The following is a 27,166-nucleotide window of genomic DNA, read 5'->3' on the forward strand; positions in this document are numbered from 1 at the left end:
ATTGTCCTCATGTCTGAGTCATGTCTGGGTTAAGACAACGACTTCCCTTTCCCTCAAGCAGTATTCTTCATGGCCAGCGCCTGCAGAACTCCCTGTAGTATTCATATGAATGAGTGTTTAATATGCACTATAAAGAGCGTCCTGTCAGGAAACATCACAGCGTGGTATGGGAACTGTACGGTGCGAGACCAGCAAGCCCTGCAGAGGGTCGTCAGGATGGCGGGGAGGATCACAGGAGCTAGCTTCCCAGCCCTCCAGGAGATCTACACCAAGCGCTGCAGAACAAAGACCAAGCGGATCATGGAGGACAGTGCCCACCCGGCTCATGGTCTGTTTGAGCTGCTGAGGTCCGGGAGAAGATACAGGATACACAAGGCTGTCCTGGAAAGACTGAGGAAAAGTTTTTTTCCCCAGGCCATTATGATTTTAAATGATGACATGGACCTTGGGAGACGACAGGGATCAGGTCACCCCCTCGCGCACTTGAGCGTGGAGAGGGGCAGTTGAGTGCAAGTGCACGTACGCACATACAACCCCCCCCCCCTCTCCCTTCACATGGACTTGACATTAATACCTCTATGGACATTATTTATTTGTAGTCTAAGTTAATAATTTATTATAGTCTTGCTTTTTTTAGGGTTGGAAGTGTTTTAAATGATAGATTTATTTTTTGTTTTAGTCCTCTTGTCCCGTTTTACTGCTCACTTCTGTGGGGCTGACCTGCGTACATTTCACTGCATTTTAAAGATACTACTTTTTTAATATACAATATACAAATAAAGATGATTGATTGATTGAAACATACTCACCAAAGTTTAAGAAGACCAGCTTGGCCTGTATGGACGGGCACAGTTTAACGATGAAAGGGATCGCCAAGTAAATACCCAACAACCACAGGAAGAGCCGCTTAAAGCGCCCCGCCATGGACAGCCTGAACACACACACACACACACACACACACACACACACACACACACACACACACACACACACAGACCAAGAAAGAAAGACCTTTTATATAAACAAAGCTATATCTGTGTCATCATTACCAAGAATTCAACAGGTTTAAGAGGCCAAATATTGAAATGCTTGCTTTTGAAAATAGGAGAGGAGATTTATGTACAATTTGTCACAAGCAGTATGTTGTTTTTGGCAGCATGGCTGCATTGGCATTTTAGTTTTAGTCATAGTCTCTTGAATAGTTTTCACTTAGTTTTAGTCACATTTTAGTCACCCGGAATGTTTGAGTGTTAGTCTAGTTTTAGACAACTAAATATCATAAGATTTTAGTCGACAAAATCTACAGGTGATTTAGTCGACTAAAATGTGTTTTGGTGGGCCTTGATGCCGTCAAAATGGCTGATTTTATACTTGCTGAAAATAGCCGATCTACAACTTGTAGATCGGCTATTTTCAGCATGCAACAAAGTGTAAAATGACTTGTGTCTTTTACTTATACTGGATCTCTTGTCCACTAGTCCCTTCCTATAACATTTTAGTCCACTTTTTAATTCATCATAGATGACAAAAAAATTTTGAGAACCCCTAGTAGATTCACAGGTGGATCAAGAACCTAGCATCAGCCTAAACCAGGGGTTTTCAACCTTTTTCACATCAAGGCCCATCATTTGGCATTTGAGCCACGGACCACCATCTGATGAGACCCAAAACTAAAGAACATGTTGTTATTGTTGGATAAGACGTTGTCCACAATGCCATGGTGTGTTTGATGTTGTTACCATAGGAGAGACAACAGGCAGATCAAAACACGGCAATAGATGTTCATTTTGAGTGAATTACTTAGTTACTTTACACCACTGACCACAGGCGCTCGACCTACCGGTATAGTCAATTACATGAGGACCTGTTCTGTAAGTGTGCACACAAGCACGCAGCCAAGCACGCACAGTATGTGTCACTGGAGTGCAACTAGAGTAATAATAAATTACCGGTATACTATATACCAGGCTCAACTCCAAACAATAAACCCATACAATTTTGATAAATAGCGTTTGCAATCTGGGCTGCAAGGGCTTCTGGGAAAATGAGTTCGATGCAAGTGAATGGTAGTTTTAACTGCACTCTAGCAGCCCTCGCTGCCTGTTGTAGTTCCGGGTCGCGGTGGTGGCAAGCCATGGAACTATTTTCAGGCGGATTTTCATGGTTCAAAAGGCGCAAATACTTTGGCGTAATCTCCAAAGGTAATAAAACAATCCTGGCAGCCTTAAGTACAAAAGGACTAGTGAACTTTTATCGCTGTATAATTGAAAGTGTCTTAACTGGCTGTATCACAGTGTGGTACGGTAACACGACCGCTCAGGACTGCAACAGGTTGCAGAGGACCGTTAAAACAGCAGCTAAAATCATCGGCAGCACAGAATGATCCAGTCTCCATAACATCTACACCACTCGCTGTATGAAAAAAGCCCACAACATCATGGAAGACACCAGCCACCCCGCAAATACCCTGTTCAAACTACTCCCTCCGCTACCAGAGCATCAAATCTCGTACCACCCGTCTCAGTAACAGTTTCTACCCCCAGGCAGTCAGGCTGCTGAACAGCTGACCTTGAACTGTATTGCACTGTTTTGTCACTTCACTTGCACTTTTCTTTTCCTGTTTTTTTTGTCTTTTTCTTGCACTATAGATGTTGTTTATGTCCTGTGTATGTAAGACTGAGAGTGCTCTGAGCAAAATAATTTTCATTGTATTTATACTCTGTATCTATACACATGACAAATAAACTTGAACCTGAACCTGAACCATAATGGATATATTAATCTAAAGCCCTGACAGAGTTAACACAGAAGAGGGAGGAAACCATTATGCACTCTTGTGGAAAAATACTTTAATAGTCTGGCTAATGCATAGCAAGTATAACAAATAAACCTACGTGTTCGTGTTGCGGCAACAACAATGCCTTCATTAGGGTGCCTCTTTTACCCCTAAATACCTTTAAGTAATTATCTAGCCATAACCCCTAAACCTGACCTCCTTTTAACCATGGAACTGCTGAGGGCCGGGGAAATGCTCCTCCTCGCAAAGTGCATTTCTCTAATTGTACTCTACTTGTAATACAAGTGCACGCAACGAACACACACACACATTTTACAAGGTTATCTGAGGGACGCAGACACTATAAATAATGCAAACAACTGTAAGAGAGAGAAGGGATACTGTAGCACTGAGCGCTCACCTTACGCACACACACACACACACACACACACACACACACACACACACACACACACACACACACACACACACACACACACACACACACACACACACACACACACACACACACACACACACACACACACACACACACACACACACACACACACACACACACACAGCATCTGGGTCAAACATTAGCTTCAAATTGCCCTCATGGTTAGCATCAGTGGAGTTGCTTGGCATTAGCCTGTAGAATTAGCGTGTGCTCTGATGAAAGCACATGGAGCTGTTGTTGAGCTGTAAACACTTCTGAATCCTGGAAAGTTTTGTGAATACGATACGAGGTTTATATGCGTGTATACCCATGTTTCTGTGTCAGTGGTTCTCAGGTTTATATGCGTGTATACCCATGTTTCTGTGTCAGTGGTTCTCAGGTTTATATGCGTGTATACCCATGTTTCTGTGTCAGTGGTTCTCAGGTTTATATGCGTGTATACCCATGTTTCTGTGTCAGTGGTTCTCAGGTTTATATGCGTGTATACCCATGTTTCTGTGTCAGTGGTTCTCAGGTTTATATGCGTGTATACCCATGTTTCTGTGTCAGTGGTTCTCAGGTTTATATGCGTGTATACCCATGTTTCTGGTCAGTGGTTCTCAAACTATTTCATGTCTAGTACCCCCAAATACATACCGGCGACTCCATCTGAAAATATGTTGTTCCTGGGGGGGACCCCCCCCCCCCCCCCCCAGAAGCAAAGATTTGAGTTAAAAATGTTCGCTCTGAAATAATATATATTCAAAGGTTTGCGCCACATTTTCACGATTTTTCAAAAATCGCAGATCTACAAGTTCGTAGATCCCTAGAACAACATATTTTCAGATGGGGGTCGGCGACCTATTACCTATTACATATAATTCTGGGGGTCCTTGACATGACATAGTTTGAGAACCACTGACAGGACACGACTAGGAAAGAAATGTGGTATTTTATCATGAACATTAGTGAGGAACAATATAGATACCGGTAGGTTGAAAACTGGTGAAGTGGACTGGTCCTGTAATACCTGGCAGAGTGGCAGTCAGTGTGATTTGTCACTTTACTTTCTTAGGACCTCTAAACATGTGTGGGGACCCCCCTGAGGGGTCCCTGACCCACAGGTTGAAAACCACTGGACTAATGTGTTCAGAGTCACAGGAGTCACTGAACAAGGTGATTGACTTTGTTTGTGGACGCAGTCAGTCAGTCAGCGGTCAGTCAGCCAGCGGTCAGTCAGCCAGCAGTCAGTCAGCCAGCAGTCAGTCAGCCAGCGGTCAGTCAGCCAGCAGTCAGTCAGCCAGCAGTCAGTCAGTCAGCCAGCAGTCAGTCAGTCAGCCAGCGGTCAGTCAGCCAGCAGTCAGTCAGCCAGCAGTCAGTCAGCCAGCAGTCAGTCAGCCAGCAGTCAGTCAGTCAGCAGTCAGTCAGCCAGCAGTCAGTCAGTCAGCAGTCAGTCAGTCAGCAGTCAGTCAGTCAGCCAGCAGTCAGTCAGCCAGCAGTCAGTCAGCCAGCAGTCAGTCAGCCAGCAGTCAGTCAGTCAGCCAGCGGTCAGTCAGCCAGCAGTCAGTCAGCCAGCAGTCAGTCAGCCAGCAGTCAGTCAGCCAGCAGTCAGTCAGTCAGCCAGCAGTCAGTCAGCCAGCAGTCAGTCAGCCAGCAGTCAGTCAGTCAGCCAGCGGTCAGTCAGCCAGCAGTCAGTCAGCCAGCAGTCAGTCAGCCAGCAGTCAGTCAGCCAGCAGTCAGTCAGCCAGCAGTCAGTCAGCCAGCAGTCAGTCAGCCAGCAGTCAGTCAGCCAGCAGTCAGTCAGCCAGCGGTCAGTCAGTCAGTCAGCCAGCGGTCAGTCAGCCAGCGGTCAGTCAGCAGTCAGTCAGTCAGTCAGTCAGTCAGTCAGCAGTCAGTCAGTCAGTCAGCAGTCAGTCAGTCAGTCAGTCAGCAGTCAGTCAGTCAGTCAGTCAGTCAGTCAGCAGTCAGTCAGTCAGTCAGCAGTCAGTCAGTCAGCCAGCAGTCAGTCAGCCAGCGGTCAGTCAGTCAGTCAGTCAGCAGTCAGTCAGTCAGTCAGTCAGCAGTCAGTCAGTCAGTCAGTCAGTCAGTCAGCAGTCAGTCAGTCAGTCAGTCAGTCAGCAGTCAGTCAGTCAGTCAGCAGTCAGTCAGTCAGTCAGCCAGCAGTCAGTCAGTCAGCCAGCAGTCAGTCAGTCAGCAGTCAGTAAGCCAGCGGTCAGTCAGCCAGCAGTCAGCCAGCAGTCAGTCAGCCAGCAGTCAGTCAGTCAGCAGTCAGTAAGCCAGCGGTCAGTCAGTCAGCAGTCAGTCAGTCAGTCAGTCAGTCAGTCAGCAGTCAGTCAGTCAGTCAGCCAGCAGTCAGTCAGTAAGCCAGTGGTCAGTCAGCCAGTGACCCCACGAGCACTAGCACTAGAACGGCCTGGTAAATAAATAAACTAGTAACTAGTAAATAAAAACTAGTCTAAAATGTTAGGAAGGAAGGGACTAGTGGACAAGAGATCCAGTATAAGTCAGCTTACACTTGGTTTGCATGCTGAAAATAGCCGGTCTACAAGCTCACGCGTTGTGAGCTTGTAGATCAGCTATTCTCAGCAGGTGAGAAATCTGTCATTATGACGGCATCAAGGCCCGCCAAAATACACTGTAGATTTAGTCGACTAAAATCTTATGACATTTAGTCGACTAAAACTAGACTAACACTAAAACATTTGCTGCCACAAACACTAACAAATTTGCTGCCAAAAACAACACTGCCTTTGTACCTTGTGCCTTTTTATTGTGCTGACTGTGACACACACACACACACACACACACACACACACACACATAAGAGTTGTGCTGACTGGACTCTTGCTGCTGTTCCTTGCTTCAGTCTGTGAAAAAAAGCTCAGGGACGTTTGGCACTGCTGTGGTTGCACTCGTACATATAAAAATACAACGTGGAAAAGAAAATGCAGCTGTGTTTTGTGGAAGTGGAACTGAAACAGGACGTGATAATAAGACACAGACCCGGGATGGACATCGCGTGGTCTGGATTTACATACCGTGTGGCCCGGGCATACAGTATGTGGAAATGTGTTACAGGCGAGCCTAACGATGAAAGTTAAGGCCATAATCAGCACCAAAGCAATAACGCAGATATAATTTTACAATAATAAGGCGTAATATTAATGTCACCATTACAGACTAGGGCAGTTCTCAACTAACCCATTTAGACCGGAGGACAATTCTACAAAAATGTCTTCTAAATCCTAAAGGTTTTCTGAAACCTATCTTTCTATGTCAGTGGTTCTCAAACATTTTCATGTCAAGGACCCCAGAAATCTTATGAAATTGGCTGCCGACCCCCATCTGAAAATATGTAGTTCCAGGGACCCCCCCAGAAGCAAAGATTTGAGTTAAAAAGTTCACTCTGAAAGAATATATATTCAAAGATTTGCACCCCATTTTCACGACTTTTCATAAGTCATAACGCGGGTATGATGATGATGTCACGTGCATACCCTCTATAGCACAAGCCTTCCCTGATGGGAGAGGTTGGCTTTCAGCCGCATGTAGAGTCCACTTCATTCAGAGCACTTTACTTAACAATTTAAACTGTTTGTCTGGGAGCACAGTTCATCTTTTATTTAAGGCAAATAGACTTTGGTCAGCAGTGCCACTTTATTTATAAATGGAATTATATAATTATTATTATATAAGGAACCAAAACAAGCACACAACATCTGAGAACTTCTTTAACCCCACATTATACTTAGTTGACTGGAGTTCCCCCGGGCTCTATACTAGGGACCCTCTGCTATCTTCTCTCTGCACCAAATCTCTACGCAGGAAATTAGCATCTACAATCTACAATGCCAAGACGTCGTGAGCTTGTAGATCGGCTAGTTTTGCCAAATGTTTGCCCCAGCATATGGACACAATCTGATTAAACATGAGTTATTTATTGATTAATTTATTAACTAGATTGTTAACCATGTTCGAGCCGGATTTTGTGGTAACAAATCACTCGGACATCACTCGCTCTAGAGAAGTAATAATAATCTTTATTGTCCCGAAGGATATTCATCTTCACAGGTCGTAGTTGACGTGACAAAGGCTGAGCACCACTGACAGACATAGAAACAGAAAACAGATTTAGAAGCCTTTTTATTTTATTTTTAGAATCGACCTCAGGTCTAAGTGGGTCAAATATTGTGTGAGGGTTTTTGGTGACTTCACTGACCACTGCGTGGACTCTCTCTGACTGTGTAGTTATTGTTCGGTGGTGTTAACGGCCGCGCTGACACACCGCAGGACAAAGAGACTGAAGAACCGTGTTGTGACTGATAACTATGGACTGACTCAGCATGTGACGCAGCCTGCTGTGTGTCGCACGCGCACGCGCACACACGCGCACTCACACACACACACACACACACACACACACACACACACACACACACAAAGATGTTTTTGTTTGATCTTCTCCAAGGGTGGGAATATTTCTACGTTGTGGCAACTAAAGCTTTCCTGCCATCCATCTACAGGCACACCACATGTACTGTGTTTACAGTACAGTACAGTACAGTACAGTACAGTACAGTACAGTACAGTACAGTACAGTACAGTACAGTACAGTACAGTACAGTACAGTACAGTACAGTACAGTACAGTACAGTACAGTACAGTACAGTACAGTACAGTACAGTACAGTACAGTACAGTACAGTAGCTGAGACATTGTTCTCACGTAAGATCTTAGTCTCACGCTAAACAAATTAAGTTTAATGACACCATTGAGGGGTGTTGGACTCTTGTCTTCTACCCTGAGCCAACCCAGACTAGCAAACCCCTCCCATCTGGCACGCAACAGAGCAGAAAACAAACGTGAAGTCAATGTAGAGTAGACCAACTCTCTTGCCATTCATGTGTGTGTGTGTGTGTGTGTGTGTGTGTGTGTGTGTGTGTGTGTGTGTGTGTGTGTGTTCAGACACACCGTGAGCGAGCGTGTGTTCAGTCACTGGCATACAGCAGCAGCTAAAATTCACCTTTAACTAAGCTCTCCCACTTGGACACTTTACAGCCAGGCTCATTCATTCCAATTAAATATCATGGATTTTACACATTGCATACTGGTTCATTTTTGGAACCAGACCTTTCAAAATCTCTTTCAAATCCGTCAACAACAAAACAAACAAAACAACAAAACAAAAGAAAGCAGCAAATGAAAGAAAATTAACACTCACCTTTTAGTTTCTCTAATAACAACCTAAAACATGAACCTTGGTTGAAAAAAACTAAAGTTGTCCTTTAAGCTGTATGAAATACTTGCCATTAATATATTGGTTGAAACTGTATTAATTGATTGCCCGAGTCCTGTGGTTGGAGTTCTGCTCTGGTTTTCGTGAATATTAAGCAGTTCCGGTCATTTTGTGGGCCACGCATTAAAAGTAAATTAATCCACAAAACTAGCGTCATTTAAATTGTTGATCTATTTCTACCATAAAGTGCAACTTTCGTAAATTTTTTACCCCTATATCACACAGAACTATGTTTTTGGTGTCCATATCACTACACCCCAAATAATAGTTCCATATGATATTGGGGTCAAAGTTGAACAAAAGTTGAGCTAATATTTAGAAATAGGTCAACAACATGCTAGTTTTGTGGATTAATTTACTTGCATGACCCCCTGTGCCCCCCACAAAATGACCAGAACTACTAACCAGAGCAGAACTCCAAACACGGCAACCAGGCAATCACTTAATACAGTTGCAACCACTGTATTAATGGCAAGTATTTCATACAACTTAAGTTCAAAAATTGCTTTAAAAAGGACTTTGTCTCAGCACTGCAGGATCTAGAAAAACTTCATCTTCACTGTAACGGTGTCTTTCTATGCATTCATCTTCAGTAGACTTGACTACTGTAACGGTGTCTTTCTATGCATTCATCTTCAGTAGACTTGACTACTGTAACGGTGTCTTTCTATGCATTCATCTTCAGTAGACTTGACTACTGTAACAGTGTCTTTCTATGCATTCATCTTCAGTAGACTTGACTACTGTAACAGTGTCTTTCTATGCATTCATCTTCAGTAGACTTGACTACTGTAACGGTGTCTTTCTATGCATTCATCTTCAGTAGACTTGACTACTGTAACAGTGTCTTTCTATGCATTCATCTTCAGTAGACTTGACTACTGTAACGGTGTCTTTCTATGCATTCATCTTCAGTATGTGTGAACCTGAACCTGACATTGTATCCTATCCGCAGCACAAGTCGGAGTCAGCGTATCATTGATTTCAGAATACTACTGTTGTGTGGCGCCCGCTGGCCAAGTGGTCCTTTGCTTATGGTGTACAGTTCTATGTCAAACCCTGTTGTTTAGATGAGCTGGACAAAATAACAGTGCCTTACCTTGCTGACCACAGCTCTGCTTTCTTCAGCGAGTGGACAGACTGGGTCAAAGGTTACGGGAGAGCACTTCTGCTTGCAACACATTTAGTACAGGAAGTGCCTTCAAAATAAAGGCTATAGAGTGCCAGAGTTGTCTGATCGCTTTTACTTTGAAAGCCATGAAACAGGAAACACTTGCCTAAAAAAGTTGACTTTACAAAGGGACCTCACATCCCCGATCATCTTAATATATTGTTTTACGCTCCAAAAAGCGTTCATATTTTGCGGGAGAGACGGATGAGGAACAGAAATGAAGCGCCAGCATATCGATCCATTCATCACCACGGAGAGCGCCCTGGATTAGGAGATACGAGTCATTCTTTCCGCCGCGCTAACATGGGAGTCAATGACAAGCTAATAGTTGCACTGAGCGTTAGCATACGGCAAGCGAAAAGCGAAATGCCGAAAGAAAAAAAAAGGAAAATTTCTGAATATTCTTATCTCGCCCCGCGTCGCTGGGACGTCGCTAGGACGTCCTCACACGTCAATAGTACTAATATTTCGGGATCCTTATGACGTTCTCAGACGTCCTATGTATAGAATCTGTTAACCATGCAAGCCCTCTGTCTGTGTGTTCTCCACCAATAGGACGATAACTACATTTGTATGACAATCGTCAACAAAGAAATGTCATGAGTGATTGTGTGACAGCATCAATGTAGTCCAGGTTCAGCATGGAAATAAGCTCAGGGCACCAGGTGTTTTTAATCAGAATAGCACTGTCTCCATCTCAGCTTTCCTACTGTCTGTCTCCTATACGGTCTCTATCTCAGCTTACGTACTGTCAGTCTCCTGTACGGTCTCTATCTCAGCTTTCGTACTGTCAGTCTCCTATACGGTCTCTCTATCTCAGCTTTCGTACTGTCAGTCTCCTATACGGTCTCTATCTTAGCTTTCCTACTCTCTGTCTCTCCAATGCTGTCTCCCTCTCAGCTGTTGTACTGACTCTCCTACACTGTCTGTCTCTCAGCTTTCATACTGTCCATCTCTCCTATACACTGTCTGTCTCTCAGCTTTCATACTGTCTGTCTCTCCTATACACTGTCTGTCTCTCAGCTTTCATACTGTGCCAGACTGCCAGTCATGATGACCTTTGACCCTGACCTCCTTGACCTGTTATCGTCTGACACGAGCTCAGTCAGCCTGCTGTGACGGGGAAATAATGAGTTCACGCGCACTCACGCACGTACACACACACACACACACACACCGCTGTGACGGTGAAATGAGATCACGCACACACAGCTGTGACGGTGAAATGAGATCACGCACGCACACACACAGCTGTGACGGTGAAATGAGATCAGTAACACACACACACACACACACACACACACACACACACACACCCCTCCCCCCCAGGCTGTCCTTGACAACCTTCCATAGTTGTCTCCTCAGCAGTCAAATCAAATGGGACTAAACTCAAGTGCAAAACACCCCCCCCCCCCCCCCCCCATATCACACAAACACACGCACACGCCCCTATAATGCGTACTTTGGCAGTGTGTGTCCCCATGTATACACATTGAACACGGCGCTAACCTGACGAAAACACAACTGTACATTCACACTCACCGGCGTTGTTATTATGATAAACAAGTAAAAGACACATAGGGCTGGTAATGGCTGGTAATCCAGTCTGGCAGTGTGCCGCGGGTTCGACTCCCGATCTCGACGACCCTTACTGCATGTCTTTTCCCCATCTCCCTCCCCATTTCCTGTCAGCCTACTGTCTGTCCCTCCATAAAGAATATATAATAAAGGCGAAAGCCACAAAAAAACATAAAAGAACCCCCACATAGGGCCAGATTCACAAAGGAAATTCATGACCAGGTGTATATGAAGTGCATAATGAACTTGAAAATATTCAGGAAGAAAATATTCTTTGTTTTGGGTAACTGAGAGGCTAAATAAATGTCATCAATGGTCCGTGGCTCAAATTCCAAATAAATAATGGGCCTCGATATGAAAATTGTTGAAAACCACTGCCTAAAGGTCCCCACACACCGAGCAGGTTTCCGATTTTTAGCTGCGTTTTAGCTGCGGTTTTCCGAAAAACGCGTCCAGTCTGCAACCACCTTTACAGTAATCACTGAATCTGACATATTCTCGTCAAAACCAAATCTTCAAATACAAAATCTGAAAAGAATTGACCAAAACATCTGCATATTGTATTTGCGGTACAACAAGAAATGGAAAGATGCAAAACAACAGTAAAATCCTTAGTATCAGCGTACATAATTTAAAGTATAACTCTGAGAGCATTTGGTCCTGTATGGGTCCATTTGGTTCCATTTGTACTTGACAATTAATTTTGTTGCCGTTTATTTGTTCCATTTAACATTAGCTTGTAGTAACACCGCTGTGAGCTTGTAGATCTGCTATTTCCAGGGGCCGAAGACGAAGTGTACAGTGAGTGCACACGGAGAGAATTACTCCAACTAAAGCAGTGGTTTATCTTTAACTCTTGGGAGTGTAAAATGAAACCTTTCATTTTACGAGAGTTACATTTCCGTTAAACATCTGAATTACTTAATTTTCAAGAATCCACACAATTAGAAAATGTAGCAGAATTGTTATTTTTATCAACATTTCCCTGTTATATATACTAAATACAGCATGAAATTGTGGACAAAAACTAATCTTTAGTTTTGGTTCTGAGAAACTAAACCTCATCAAATGGTGGTCTGTGGCTAAAATACAGAATCAATTGTGGGCCCTGGTTGCAAAATGGTTGAAAACCACTGAACTAAAGTACAATTTGCAACTCGGGTTAGTTTTACTCGGAACAGAGGGTTATTAAGTGGTTAACAACTTCATTCCATTTCCACTTAGCATAATTCCATTTAGCAGGCTTGGTATTAATTCACAGGAACTCTGAGAGAGAGAGGGTACGGAATGGAACCAAATGAACCATAACGGAGTCAAATTAAGACTGAGGATTTTCCTGCCTAATGCGTGGATTTAAGAGCCTATAATTCCAGACGCTGAGTGACTGTGTTAAGCTGTGTTACTGTGTTAGACGCAGCCGGTCAGCACACCTAATTAACGCTAATGGGATTATTATGGTCTGGACTGGCTGACCATAACAGCACCCAAACAATTGCACCTTCTTAACCCATTTAGACATGAGGACGATTCTACGAATGTCTTCTAAATCATAACAGTTTTCTGATAAACCTCATGTTTCTATGTCAGTCGTTCTCAAACATTTTCATGTCAAGGACCCCCAAAAGTATATGTATTTCGCTGCCAACCCCCATCTGAAAATATGTTGTTCCAGGAACCCCCCAGAAGCTAAGATTTGAGTCACATGATCACGATCTTTAAAAAATAGCAGATCTACAAGCTCATAGTGCAGCACTGAGTGCCGCGCTACAAGCTTGTAGATCTGCTATTTTTCAATAGCTAAAGTATACCCTGAAGAAGGCAACCTGCTTATTAAAAGGTTCATAGCATCGTGACTACGAGCTGTGCGGCCTCTTTTCTTATGTCAACGTTTTATCTCCTGTGGTCAGCACCTCGCCACTACTGGTGTGCGCTCCTTTCCGCTTATTCCAATAGCTAAAGTAGAACAGAATGCTTAAAACACCGATGTTCACATAAAGTTTACCTAAGTTTTGCTACTACAGGGAAAACATGCACATGTACATATGTTACTATTTTATTTTATTTTTACTCTTTGAATGCTCTGTCTTGCACTTTTATTCTATCGCTTTGTTTGCTGTGCTTGCTGTGTTTTGTTGCTTGAATGTTATGCTATCCATATATGCTGCTGCATTGTCTGTAAGGAAGCCAAACTAAAAGAAGTTTTACTCTTATGTACTCTTATGTACCATTTGTAATGTCCTATATATATTTCAAATGATTATTCTTTTTTGATAATTTTTTCATAAACAAATGCTTATAGCAAAAGGCCGATGCACACATCAAAAGGCTAGTGACAGGTGCGTAGGGCAATAGAGCCTCTAACACCCGCATTAATTTCTACTTGCAAAAAATAGATTTCAACCTTACTACTACTTTGTACTACTAGGACTGACACTAAAACATATGTTAAAAAAAATAACAAAATAAAGTTTGATGGAAAATTTATAATAATTATATAATAATATAATAAATTCATAATTTACATTTGGGGGATATCTTTCACAATAATGAATAAAACATGTTCTAGACATTCTAATGATCACAAAAAAACATATATTACAATTATTGTACCTACTTTTATTAGGGTAAAGGTCAAAAGTCTTAGGTTAAAAAAAGTCCAGACATTTTTTATTTGTGTGAATTTCAGCCTCTGTGGGGGGTATTTATATGCAAATATCATGACCAATGGCATTGAAATGGCATTGCAATGAACATCACTGATGACGTTTAGGTGAAAAAAGAATAGAAAAAAATGATAATAATTTAGTAATTAAATAAAATAAAATTGTTGCTAAAAAGCAACGCTGGGTCTTAGAGGGTTAATCTTTGAAAAACAAAGAGCCCCCGCACAGTTTTTTCATTTAAAAAGAATAAAATAATTACATACAAACTATACATTTTAAAACAAATACTAAGATAATTTAAAATAATTATTAAGAAGTAGTGAAATTAGCTGATCTACAAGCTTGTGACACGTTGTGTGCTTGTAGATTTTCACTGGTTTGGGTCCCCGGGCAAACGTCTAATCTCTCTTTTGGGTCTCGACCTGAACTAAGGAATAGGAATCGTCCCTTATTTGGACACCGTGTCCCTCACTGAACTGATAAGGGACACAGTTTAATGTTGGCTTATCCCAATCAAAACAAATTGGGAAATAATCCGTGTCATTCTAGATCCTTATTTTTGTGTTGGCTATTCAAAAAAATTGCAGATGCCATTTTTTTAAAGATCTTGAACGTATGAGAGAACTATATATACTGAGTTAGATGGCATCAATTTAGTAGAACCGATGCCTCAGGCACTGTTGATTTCATCGACTAAAACTAAAAGGTTGACTACCTTTTTTCACTGACGAAAACTACATGGAAACTAAATTAAAACTAAGCTCCAGGGGGTCCCCAGCTAAATGATAGTTTGTAACCAAATGGACCCTTAAGGGTCTGTAACTCTGAGAGTGTACAAATGGAACCAAATGCACCCATTAGGGCCCTTTTGGTCCATTTGGTTCCAGAGTCAAAATAAATATTGATTTTACCATAATACATTTGGAGTCCCAGAGATAGAAGTGCCATTAAATGGGGGTCCGTAGACTAATGCATGTCAAACTGGGGGTCCTTGAAATTTAACAGGTTGAGAATCACTGCTAGAGCCATAAAACTCTTCTCTTATGGGGGACCCTGGCATATCCTACTATAAATGTGCCACATCTCTGTCTGCGTGCGTGTGTGTAATGCACGTAACTCGAGAACCGTTTGCCCCACCGACTTCAAATTCGACACACGTGTTCCACACCCACGCAGGGACCCACGGTTCCCCAGAACCACCACAAAAGGCTCTGGTCAGGCTCACCTGTGCAATGTCCAGCCTCTGCCTTAGCCAATTGATTGCCATGGCAACCCCATACCTGACAATTGATTAGCCTACTCGGCAACCATTCCACTTTTCACAGTCAGTCAGTTTGCCCTCTTCAGACACAGGCAGATCTCCATGTGGGACACAGACGGACAGTTAAAACGGGTGCTATGACAAGTTGACAACGGGTATTATTAGGTTCCCAAGTAGGCCGGTGGCCGACGGGCATGTACAGGTCTAGTCTCTTCAAATGAGCGTCCGCGGGCTAATGAGTGTTAATTTGGGGGTCCTTCACATGAAAAAGTTTGGGAACCACTGAACTAAAAGACGTGTCCCTTTGTTGAACTGTTAACCCATTTAGGCCTGACGTCGAAATAATTAAAAATAAGTCTTCTGAAAGAATATATGTTCAAAGATTTGTGCCGCATTTTCACGATTTTTCAAAAATAGCAGACCTACAAGCTCGTAGCGCGCCACTCGGTGGCGCGCTACGAGCTACGTCCTACGCGCTACGTCCCTGGTATATATTTTCAAATGGGGGTCCGCCGGCTAATAAATGTCGATTTGGGGGTCCTTGACATGAAAAGGTTTGGGAACCACTGATATAGGTTATTATTATTAACCATTTAAACCTCTAGGGACGTCGTTACATGTTTTTCCCTTTTTGACTTTATTTTATGATTCCCTGTTTTATTTTATTTTATTTTTTCCATATCAGTGTCTATTTGTAAGTCTTTAATTGTTATATGAATGAATTTAACATTTGAAAATAGAGGACTCTGATGTAAACAAGTGTTATGCTTTTCATGGTTTGGTCCACAAAGTAGCAAAAAGGAAAGAAAGGTACTATGTTTACCCAGGGTAACTGGACTAAGCTCAAGAACTTGTTTACAGCCAGGCCCTGCTCATAGAACATTTCATGGTAGGGGTTCAATGCCTTGTCCAAGGGCACTTGAGCGGTGGTAATTTTAACATGCCGGTCTGGGGATACGAACTAGCGACCTTCCGATATCAAGACCGCTCCGCAAACCGTTCGGCCACCGCTGCCTCGAGTCCTCCTCCGGGACGGAGCCCCCCCCCCCCCCCCCCAGGACGAGAAGATGGGCAGACCCTTCACCCACCCATGCAGCTTTTGTATTGACCAATGAGTAATGACCAGTGCTTTCTTTTTCTTTTCTTTTCACATACTGTGAAAAAAGAAAAAAAAATCAATACTTCAGTAAACTGGACCCAAGTCTCGACTAGGACTAGGTCAAAACAAATAGCTATCTATGAGTCTGTAGGTCGGCTATTTCTGGCTAATGTTCCCCCAGCCCCAGGACATGGATAGCTGGGGTGAACGTGAACTAAAGTGAACAAAAACTGTACGTATATACACTTATACAGTATAGGCTAGTACAGTGACATTTTCATATTTTGCTGGGTGACCCAGTTATACGAACAATAAAGGAAACAATCCCGTTATGTGAATTTCAGTCCCGTTAGCATTGCTTTGAACCCTCTAGGACGGATCGACCCGCATGGGTGGGAACTGGGAGAGTTACCTTCTGAAGGGTCTGCCCATCTTCTCGTCCTGGGGGGGGGCTCCGTCCCGGAGGAGGAGGTCTTCTTCTTCGGGGTGGAGGTGGTTAGCAATAACTCCTCGGTAGCTCAGGTGGTGGTGGTCATCGCCGGGGTCCCCGCCGAGCCGCTGTCGCATCACTGAAGTCAGATTGGAACAGCGGTACAATGAAGAGGGTGGGCCGGGGTGGGGGAAAAAACCCCAAAACAAAATAAATGTAAAGTAAAATATAAAGCGCTTGTTTGGTGGTGTTGTTAATTTGTTGTTGTCCAGGGCTTCGGTTTGACTGGATACTGTTGTTGCCGGTTCGCTACCTGATCGCGGCCGCTGTGTAGTAATGTTAGTGTTTGTTAACATGTAGTTACATTGTTACCACGCCGTGTGGTTGTGTGTGGCTGTGCGCGCGCGCGTGTGTGACTGTGTGTGTGTGTGTGTGTGTTTGCGAGTGTGCGACTGCATCTGATCTCTGCAGAGAGACCAGCTGATTACGTCAACAGCGAACCTGATTGGCTGCTCGCCTCGGCCAATCACAGATGAGCCGCAAAGCTTGACAAAAAAAACTGACTGACTGGTCACTGATCAGATCTACAAGATCTACTACTCTACTTTATATATGGTGCGGCAGCGGGTGAAATATTGTAGGGTTCGCTTCCCCAGAAGACATGACAACCTTCTTAGTTAGCCTATATTATTATTTTCTTTAATGCATTGGTTCCCAAACCTTTTCATGTCAAGGACCGCCAAAATGACCCTGCGGACCCCCATTTGAAAAGATATGCCAGCGAGTCAGCGACCCCCATGAGAGAAGATGTTTACGGCACATAGCAGAGATTCTCAACCTGTTAAATTTCAAAGACCCGCAGTTTGACATTATATGGGACCCCAAATTATATTGTAAAAGCAATGTTAATTTAACTCTGAGAGTGTACATTCTGACACTCTCAGGCACAGACCCATAAGGGTCCATTTGGTTCAAACTATCATTTAGCTGGGGACCCCCTGGAACTCCCTCAAGGACCCTTGGGGGTCCCCGGACCCCACTTTGGGAATCACTGATGTAAACTACCTATTTATTTCTTTTTCAGGTTTTATCCTCGTAGCATGCAGTTTTTGTATTGACCTTTCGTTTGAAATGTACCCATTCTACATACTGTGGATGGATACACTTTACAATCAATATCAATTATGAATCAACCAAAGCAACAATAAGAGTGAGTCAACTCTCTGGAACTATCTCTTCTCTGGCTAATGGCTAGCGCTCTCCTAGCATGCCAACATCAACACAAAGCTAGACTTCCTGCTTCCGGTCAACCCCGGATCTGAATCGCCCCCACCACAGCTTAAAGTCATGTACACACAATCCCACAACATAAACAATAGTAGTGGATATGGATAGTGCATAGGACATTTTCCTCCCAGGGTCAGCATTTAAAAAAAAAAGAGAAGATACAGATAAGACAGGGGGAAAAACACAGGCCTACGATCCTAGAATAAATATTAAAGTAGGCCTACTTCAAAGTCTACCTAAAAACAGTGCAAAAGATGCAGTGTGTGTGTGTGTGTGTGTGTGTGTGTGTGTGTGTGTGTGTGTGTGTGTGTGTGTGTGTAAATAAACAAAACATATGTCTTTACTGAATGTTTACAAAACATTACAAACGTTTAAACTTAATAACCAGTTTATTATGAACCATTATAAACTTCATTGACAACTTTTGTTTGTTTTTTGTACAGTGTTTTTAGTGACTTACTAATACAATGACTGCTTAGCCTATTGTCTATTGCTTCTTGCTTGCGTCACAGTGAAACCTGTCTGACAACATTCGGGTGCTAAAATACAGCCATGAAACATTAACATGACATAACCATGACAGTCATGACGAAACCCCTGGTTTTACGCACTTACTCCATTTACAACTTTAATTACGTCTACATACACGTTCAGATTTCAAATATAAAGTGCTCACCCCCAGAGCCACGGATGTTACAATTCTCCCCGCCCGGGTATAAGTACGTACCCTATCATCAGTATTGTACAATAAAAATCATTTTAATGACTAGTGGCCAGTTTCTGTTTTTCCTAATGCTTTCAACCTGGCGCCCCTATCGGTTGGTAGGTGTATTGCACTCTGATTACATTATAACTTTCTGAGGAAAATGGCCACCGATCAGATAAAAATGCTTTTTATTGTTCAATAGTGAAGATACGGGTACTATTACCCATCCGAGAAGAAGTACAACATCTGGGCTCGGGGGGTGAGCATTTTCATTTGAAATCTGAACGTTTATGTAAGACGTTAACGTTGTAAATGAAGAAAGTGCGTAAAACGGGTCAAGTTCCGCCATGACGAGCGTAGTCATGTTAACCATAGTGCTAAAATAAACACAAATGTAGTGCGAAAAAGACCCAGTATAGTCCACTTTAATGACCATAATGTGACTCAAAACGAATTATTAATTTACCTTGAGATGAACATTGTTCTGATGGTTGTCCTATTACGTTGTGTAACTTTATGTAGTAGAATCATTCACAACTTTATCACGTCTGACACACAAGTCCAAGTCAACACACATTAGTGGTTTGACACTCGTCAGTACCCGTAGTTTCCTGTTGCGACACATTGAAATCCGCAACCTATCGAATTATGTCTCCCAGAGGCCTGCATGGAACAAAAAATTGCATGTTGTTATTCTGTTTATTATTAATAAATGATAAATCACACATACTGTAGTGTGGAGGCTATACTGTTATTTGACGTACATTGCGTAGGTTTTACATTTAGAGGAAATTTATTTAAATGTAATGTAAAAGTGCAATGTAAACAAAATATTTTTCTGCAACCATACAATTATCAAGTTCCTACCATCACCAGCATGTAGCCAATCATACTTGTGAGTTTCTTTCCAAATGTCAAGACATGCACATAAATTAACATTAATTAATTAACATGTTATGATGAATTGAACAAGGTGGACCCTCTTGTAAACAAGTGTAATGCTTTAGTTTATTGGGTCGTTCACTCACAGTTGACAGTTTTTGTATTGAGTTGTGCTTGAAATGTACTTTAATTCTGCAAACTGTTAATAAATACTTCAATCAAACAATCAATCAATCAATCAATCAAACAAACAAACAAAATCCTCCCATTTCGACGGGTCACAAGTTCCGGTGTAACTCGTAGGCTACATTCACGTGATCACAACAAAGCTTCGGAAACGTGAGATATTTTTTGCCGCGAAAAACCCAGTGGACTGTCAAGAAGAACAACCGCTTTAAGAGCTTTAAACAGAACATACAGAAGACATCCGACTGAACATAAAAGTAACTTTAGATTGAAACCTTCACTTCAGTCAGACAGGATGTTTTGTGAGAAATCGATCGAATTGATCAGGGAACTCCATCGGATGACTGATGGACAGCTGCCTGCGTTCAATGTAAGTGATCATGTTTTGTTTGTTATTTAATCAATCATGCAATGTAAGTCAGTGCATGGTTCCCAAACCCCGGACCCCACCAAGTTATAGATATCCATTCTTAATGATCAATAATTCAATGTCTATATATCTCATGTTGCTTCACTGTTGCAGTGGAGCAATTTCTCTGATGAATCAGAATTCATCTTTAATAGCAGATTGTGTTGTACTTTCCTTGAACTGTACCCATTCTGCAGCAACAAGACATTCACCTTACTGTTATCTGTAATGGTGCTGTGACAAAGTTGATTGATTGATTGATTGATTGAGAACTAACAGGCCTCTTCTCTGAACAGGAAGATGGAATCCGTCAAGTTCTGGAGGAGATGAAGGCCTTATATGAACAAAACCAAGTTGATGTGTGAGTACACACACACACCTATCGCTCTCCCAATTTACAATTTAGGCATTTATCAGTCGCTCTTAATCCAGAGCGATTTACAGTAGGCAAGGACAACACATAGTAATACATAGAAATAGTAATCTAGGATCATAAGCAAGCTAAGAACCTAACATCCGTCTAATAGTAGAATATATATACAGTGAAACTATGGGTAGACAGTATAGAATGCTTTGTCTACATAAAGTTTAGCTTTGGAGACGCCTGCAAGATCATCTTACTCACTGTGTGTGTGTGTGTGTGTGTGTGTGTGTGTGTGTGTGTGTGTGTGTGTGTGTGTGTGTGTGTGTGTGCGCACGCGTGTCAGCAACGAGGCTAAGTCGGAAGGCAGAGCTGAACTCATTCCAACTATTAAGTTCCGTCACTGCTGTCTACTGAGGAACCAACGCTGTATCACTGCTTACCTGTACGTATGCACCTGTCTGTCTGTCTCACTGCTTACTTGCACCTGTCTGTCCGCAAATGACAGTCAAGTGTCAATGTAAGGACATGTTGTAAGACCTTTTTAATACCTAAAAAGACCACATTGCTGCATCAAAAGTAGTCAACAACTCTATTGTGCTGCAGATAAGACTAAGTTTTATTTTTCTTCCTATGGAAATATAAAAAAAAACAGGGTCGTATCATAATCGGGGACTATAGACTATTTGACATTCAATGTTTTTCCACAAATGAGTCTTGAAAAATGGGTCGTCTTAATTATGCCTAACGATGTATTCCAGGTATGACAGGCTGCTGCGTATCCGGGCGCTGAGGTGGGAGTATGGCAGCGTCCTGCCGCCCAACATCCGCTTCCACATGTGTGCTGAGGAGGTGAGTCTCCTTTCCTAGGTCCTTCTGAGGAGGTGAGTCCGGTCACACGTCTCCTTTCCTACCTCCTACTGAGGAGGTGAGTCCACCACACGTCTCCTTTCCTACCTCCTACTGAGGAGGTGAGTCCACCACACGTCTCTTTTCCTACCTCCTACTGAGAAGGTGGGTCAACTACACGTCTCCTTTCCTACCTCCTACTGAGGAGGTGAGTCAACCACACGTCTCCTTTCCTACCTCCTACTGAGGAGGTGAGTCCACCACACGTCTCCTTTCCTACCTCCTACTGAGAAGGTGAGTCCACCACACGTCTCCTTTTCTACCTCCTACTGAGGAGGTGAGTCCACCACACGTCTCTTTTCCTACCTCCTACTGAGAAGGTGAGTCAACTACACGTCTCCTTTCCTACCTCCTACTGAGGAGGTGAGTCAACCACACGTCTCCTTTCCTACCTCCTACTGAGGAGGTGAGTCCACCACACGTCTCCTTTCCTACCTCCCACTGAGAAGGTGAGCAGTGTTTTCGTCAACTAATACTATGACGAAAAATGTTCGTCGACTACCTTTTCTCACTGACGAAAACTACATGGAAACTAAATGAAAACTAAGCCATGATGACAAACTACGACTAAATATACAATTTTGTCCACAAATAAAAACTAGACCAAAATGTTAGGAAGGGACTAGTGGACAAGAGATCCAGTATAAGTCATTTTACACTTGGTTGCATGCTGAAAATAGCCAATCTACAAGCTCACAATGTGTCGCGACACGTTGTGAGCTTGTAGATCTGCTATTTTCGACAGCATCAAGCAACACATTTTAGTCGACTAAATTACCTGTACATTTAGTCGACTAAAATCTTATATTTAGTCCACTAAAACTAGAATAACACTAAAATGTGACTAAAACTAAATGAAAACTATTCACTAAAATAGAAATTTGCTGCCAAAAACAACACTGGAGGTGAGTCCACATGTCGCCTTTTCCAATATAGACGTATTTAATCAGCATCTTAACAAAGATAATGTTATTTACTGCCATCTTAGTTGATTGCTGTTGTTGTTTTCCTCGTAGTTGGAGTGGTTCAACCAGTATAAGAAGTCTCTGGCGGGCTTCATGAGGTCCGTAGGGGGAGAGGAAGGTCTGGACATCACCCAGGACATGAAACCTCCAAAGAGTCTGTACATCGAGGTAAGCAGGAAGAGCAGTGTTGTTTTCGTCGACTAAAGCTAAGACAAAAAATATTTGTTGACTACCTTTTTTCACTGGCAAAAACTAAATAAAAACTAAGCCATGATGACTAAAACAAGAGATCCAGTCATTTTACACTTGGATTCATGCTGAAAATAGCACACAATGCGTCGCAGCACGACAAAACCTGTCATCACGACGGCATCAAGGATCGCCAAAATACATTTTACTCATTTACTTATGACACTTAGTCGACTAAAACTAGACTAACACTAAAACATTCCAGGTGACTAAAACTAAATATCTTTTTATTCCAAAGACTATGACTAAACTAAAATAGAAATTTGCTGCCAAAAACAACACTGAGGAAGAGTCTCTATATTGAGGTGACCCGTGGTTTCAAGAAGTATTCAAGATTAGAGGGCAAAATAATAATATACTTTCTGGCCTTGACAGCCCATACATCCAAACAGAAAAGTCTGACTGCATTAAACAATGTTAAACTCACTTCACCACTCACTTTATGCATGCGCATATACCCTCTATTAAACTGAACTAGTTTACAATGTAGCCATTTAAGCAGACACAATATTGCTGTCAAAATTAACACAGAAGATTTTGATATTTAGTCGACTAAGACTAGACTTACCTATCCACTTAGTGCCTTGTGGCACATCAGGCCTTCACAGCGCTTTCACTTTTCATGGTCGGCTGCTGCTTCTGGTCTTTCTTTCTTTCTCAACAGTGCTAGACTAGACTAAGACTAAAACAGATGACTAAAAATAGGACTTAAAAACGAAATGGCGTGTTATTCAAAAGACGAAGACTAAATCAGAATTTTCTGTCAAGATTAACACTGCATACATAGAATGAGAAGAGAGAACTGTGTCAAGAAACTATAGGATTCCAGGTAAACGATTAACCTAGCGTCTGTCTAAATTACATTAATAAATTACATTACATCATTAATTATAATACTATAATATAATTACATCATTATCCGTGTGGTCAATGTTTACTGTGTGTAAAATAAAATTAAAACATGCATAAAATGTGTGGCAATGGGAATGAATCTCCCACCATAAAGGTCCTATGTGGCCATCTAGTGGCCACATCAAATAACAGCAGGTTAAAAAGTGAGAACTCTCCTTCTAAAGCAGTTCTCACTCACTGTTAATTCCAAGGTCTTTAAATCTCTGGGACCCCAATCTACATAAAGCCCTTAGTGTAATATGGAGATATTTGGCATCAATATTGAGATATTACATTTTGTCCATATCTTCAGCCCTGCCCCTGACTGTCGGTTCTTTTCCCACGGTAGTGTTATTATTATTCTTAATCTTTTCATTTTGTGCGTGTGAGTTTTCACGCGCACAAAATATTTTGTTTTAACCAAGAGATGTCAATTTGCAGCATCTTTTAATAAACTCTTGTTCATGTCGTCCACAGGTGAGGTGTTTGAAAGATCACGGCGAGTTTGAAATAGACGATGGAACCATTATTCTGCTGAAGAAAAACAGCCAGGTAAACCTTAACCTGACCATTGTGATGAGCCATGGATTAAAGCACAATGTGCTGCGTTTCATAAAGAACTACAACTATATGTAGAATGATGATGTTTCCATAGCTATACAGAAAACCAGTTCTGTACAACTGGACAGTTCTGTCCGAGGTCATTAGGGCTTTCTGGAAGATTGAACATTCAATATTCAATTGCTAATCTTAAAAAAAAGAAGATTGCCTGTTGTTGGTACGTGACATGCTACCATTGAAGACATGCTGACTACTATGGAATCCAAAGTAACAGAACATTCATTCATTCTATAGACAGACTATCAGTCAGTGCCTTATCCCTAAACTTATTTGCCTTTTTGTGAGGGGCGTTAGCCCCTCGCATATTCAGCTATTAGTGTAGATATTCGTCTTACACAAACATTAAATTCCCATTGACAATGGAGAATTTATGTCATGTGTCTGAGCAAATCGGTATATTTGTTGAATTCCCATTGACAATGAATGAAGAATTTACGTCATAATTATGTGTCTGAGCAAATAGAGCGTCGTGGTCCCGCCCCCTTTCATGACGACGCCAGGCCCATGAAATCATTCTTAATGCATTTCCTCAAAATAATTGATTTAAAGACCTTTAAAGCGAACAAAGCTTGTGACAAATCATGACAAACACAATTTTTTGGGCTCAACAAATAACAAAAAACGGCAGGTTACAACACTTGTTTTGGTTTCCCTTCTTTGTAATTATTTGTTTGGTCCAAAATATTGTGTTTGTCATGATTTGTCACAACTTGAGTTGGCTTTGTACGACGCTTAAAAGGTCTTTAAATAATACTTTTTGAAATGTCTATGGGAAAAATGCACTGGGAATTATTTGCTGGGCCTGGCGTCGTCATGAAAGGGGTGGGACTGCGACGCTCTATAGAAAATGTTACGTCATGATGATGTACGATGATAAGAGCGCCCCTCATTTCACACGGGTGTGATTCTTTTTTTTTTTTTAAGATATTTTTTTGCGGCTTACGCCTTTATTGATTTTTTAAGGGATAGAAAGTAGGCTGACAGGAAACGGGAGAGAGATGGGGGGATGACATGCGGTAAAGGCCGTGTCGGGTCCGGGAGTCGAACCCGCGGCACACCGCGACTGGATCACCAGTCCGGTGCCCAGACCGTTACGCTACGGCCTGGGCCACACGGGTGTGATTTTGATATTTGAATACTTCAAATAGCCGATCTACAAGCTCGCAACGTGTCAATGTAAATCGGCTAGTTGGAACAATTTTTTAAATGTTTTTGAAAATAGTCAAAAGGGCAAAGAAGTTTAGGAATAAGGGCTGGTGGAAATAGGGCCTGTAAGAGTACATTGTGATACATTGTGACTTCTGAACTACTTTTCTTTCCCCCCCACAGCACTTCCTGCCTCGGTGGAAATGTGAGCAGCTGATTCGCCAGGGCGTCCTGGAGCACGTGATGTCATGACAAGCAGGCGTTATACGGACAAATGTGTCCATGGCAAAATTGTTGATTTTGAATAAAATTAAAGTATGCACATTACAATTTTCTCATTTTATTTCATGGAATGTGTGCTGAAGGCAGTGGCTGTAGCCTACTGATAAGCCCCAATTATTCATATGCCAGATTGTCAGTCTCCAGGTTTTCGTCTGAATAACACTGATTTCATGTTTTTACTTAAAGGGATATTTCACCTCCAAAACATGTCTATGTTCATTTTAACGTCTGCTCAGTGTGAGCACCCTGCAGACAGTGTTTGAGTTGCTTGCTTCAGTATTTGGATATTTGATATTCATTCCATCAGACAAACACAACCCCTTCCTATACAAACCCATTGCAACGTTAACGTGACGCAGTGCCCTGCCAGCCTCATCCTCTCTCTCTCTCTCTCTCTCTCTGAGCCGTAAGGCCGATGTAGATAGAGGTCGTAGTTTCTGACCTGGTCCTCCCATGTGACACTAATCATTCTTGTGTAGATGCCATCCATCCAGGGCCTTTTCCTGTAGTGCTGTGAGTGTCCATGTCTCGGCCCCATACAGCAGTTCTGACTCCACTGTGAGGGTCCATACAGCAGTACAGACTCCACTTTGAGGGTTCATGTCTCAGCCCCATACAGCAGTACAGACTCCACTGTGAGGGTCCATGTCTCAGCCCCCATACAGCAGTACCGACTCCACTGTGAGGGTCCATGTCTCAGCCCCATACAGCAGTACTGACTCCACTGTGAACCATGTCTCAGCCCCCATACAGCAGTACTGACTCCACTGTGAGGGTCCATGTCTCAGCCCCATACAGCAGTACTGACTCCACTGTGAGGGTCCATGTCTCAGCCCCATACAGCAGTACTGACTCCACTGTGAGGGTCCATGTCTCAGCCCCATACAGCAGTACTGACTCCACTGTGAGGGTCCATGTCTCAGCCCCCATACAGCAGTACTGACTCCACTGTGAGGGTCCATGTCTCAGCCCCATACAGCAGTACTGACTCCACTGTGAGGGTCCATGTCTCAGCCCCCATACAGCAGTACTGACTCCACTGTGAGGGTCCATGTCTCGGCCCCATACAGCAGTACTGACTCCACTGTGAGGGTCCATGTCTCAGCCCCATACAGCAGTACTGACTCCACTGTGAGGGTCCATGTCTCAGCCCCCATACAGCAGTACTGACTCCACTGTAGCTGCGAACAGCCGTCTCTTTGAGGTCAGACTCATGGCCCATGGCAGATGTCGGCACTCTCCTCATCCCGTGCGAGGCATTCCAGTCTAAGTGCCCTCCGGACTGTTCTGTTGAAGCAGTCCAGGCCCTGAGATGTTTGAGAGGAGGAATTAACAATGCAAATCGAAGACACTCTTTTGAAAATGAATAGACTAAATAGCCAAAGTGTGTGTGTGTGTGTGTGTGTGTGTGTGTGTGTGTGTGTGTGCGAGCGCACACGTGTGTGTGTGTGTGTGTGTGTGTGCGTGCGTGCCCTCAAGAAAATAGGAATATTGAGTATCTGACCTGTTAGTATCCTTGTTTTGCTTTTTCTTCCCCAATTTATGGAGCTTTAAAAAAA

The 27,166-nt window shown here is 42.6% G+C and overlaps 2 protein-coding genes across 3 annotated transcripts in view; one reads left to right on the forward strand and one right to left on the reverse strand.

Annotated features, from left to right (window-relative positions):
* LOC310866283 (lysophosphatidylserine lipase ABHD12-like) overlaps positions 1-19,279 on the reverse strand; it is a 34,253-nt gene extending 14,974 nt beyond the window's left edge. The window contains exons 1-3 of one of the 2 annotated variants that reach the window (XM_083775857.1): positions 19,173-19,279; positions 16,696-16,852; positions 810-931 (exon numbers count right to left, since the gene is read on the reverse strand). In XM_083775857.1, the coding sequence (XP_083631983.1) occupies positions 810-931; positions 16,696-16,850 (277 nt within the window). In that variant the 5' untranslated portion in view covers positions 16,851-16,852; positions 19,173-19,279. Of the gene's footprint in view, positions 1-809; positions 932-16,695; positions 17,127-19,172 lie in introns of those variants that run through there. The other variant, XM_083775856.1, reaches the window with a different exon arrangement.
* Positions 19,280-19,942: 663 nt separating this feature from the next.
* Positions 19,943-25,630, forward strand: gins1 (GINS complex subunit 1 (Psf1 homolog)). The gene is made up of 7 exons (XM_083774727.1): positions 19,943-20,144; positions 20,480-20,544; positions 20,891-20,989; positions 21,306-21,396; positions 22,470-22,586; positions 24,036-24,110; positions 25,509-25,630. Exons 1-7 carry the CDS (start codon positions 20,070-20,072, stop codon positions 25,575-25,577), a joined length of 591 nt encoding a protein of 196 aa, XP_083630853.1. The 5' UTR covers positions 19,943-20,069; the 3' UTR covers positions 25,578-25,630.
* Positions 25,631-27,166: the final 1,536 nt, after the last annotated feature.

This window comes from Protomyctophum parallelum (assembly GCF_964188405.1).
Source record: "Protomyctophum parallelum genome assembly, chromosome: 10".
In the NCBI taxonomy this organism is placed as follows: domain Eukaryota; kingdom Metazoa; phylum Chordata; class Actinopteri; order Myctophiformes; family Myctophidae; genus Protomyctophum; species Protomyctophum parallelum.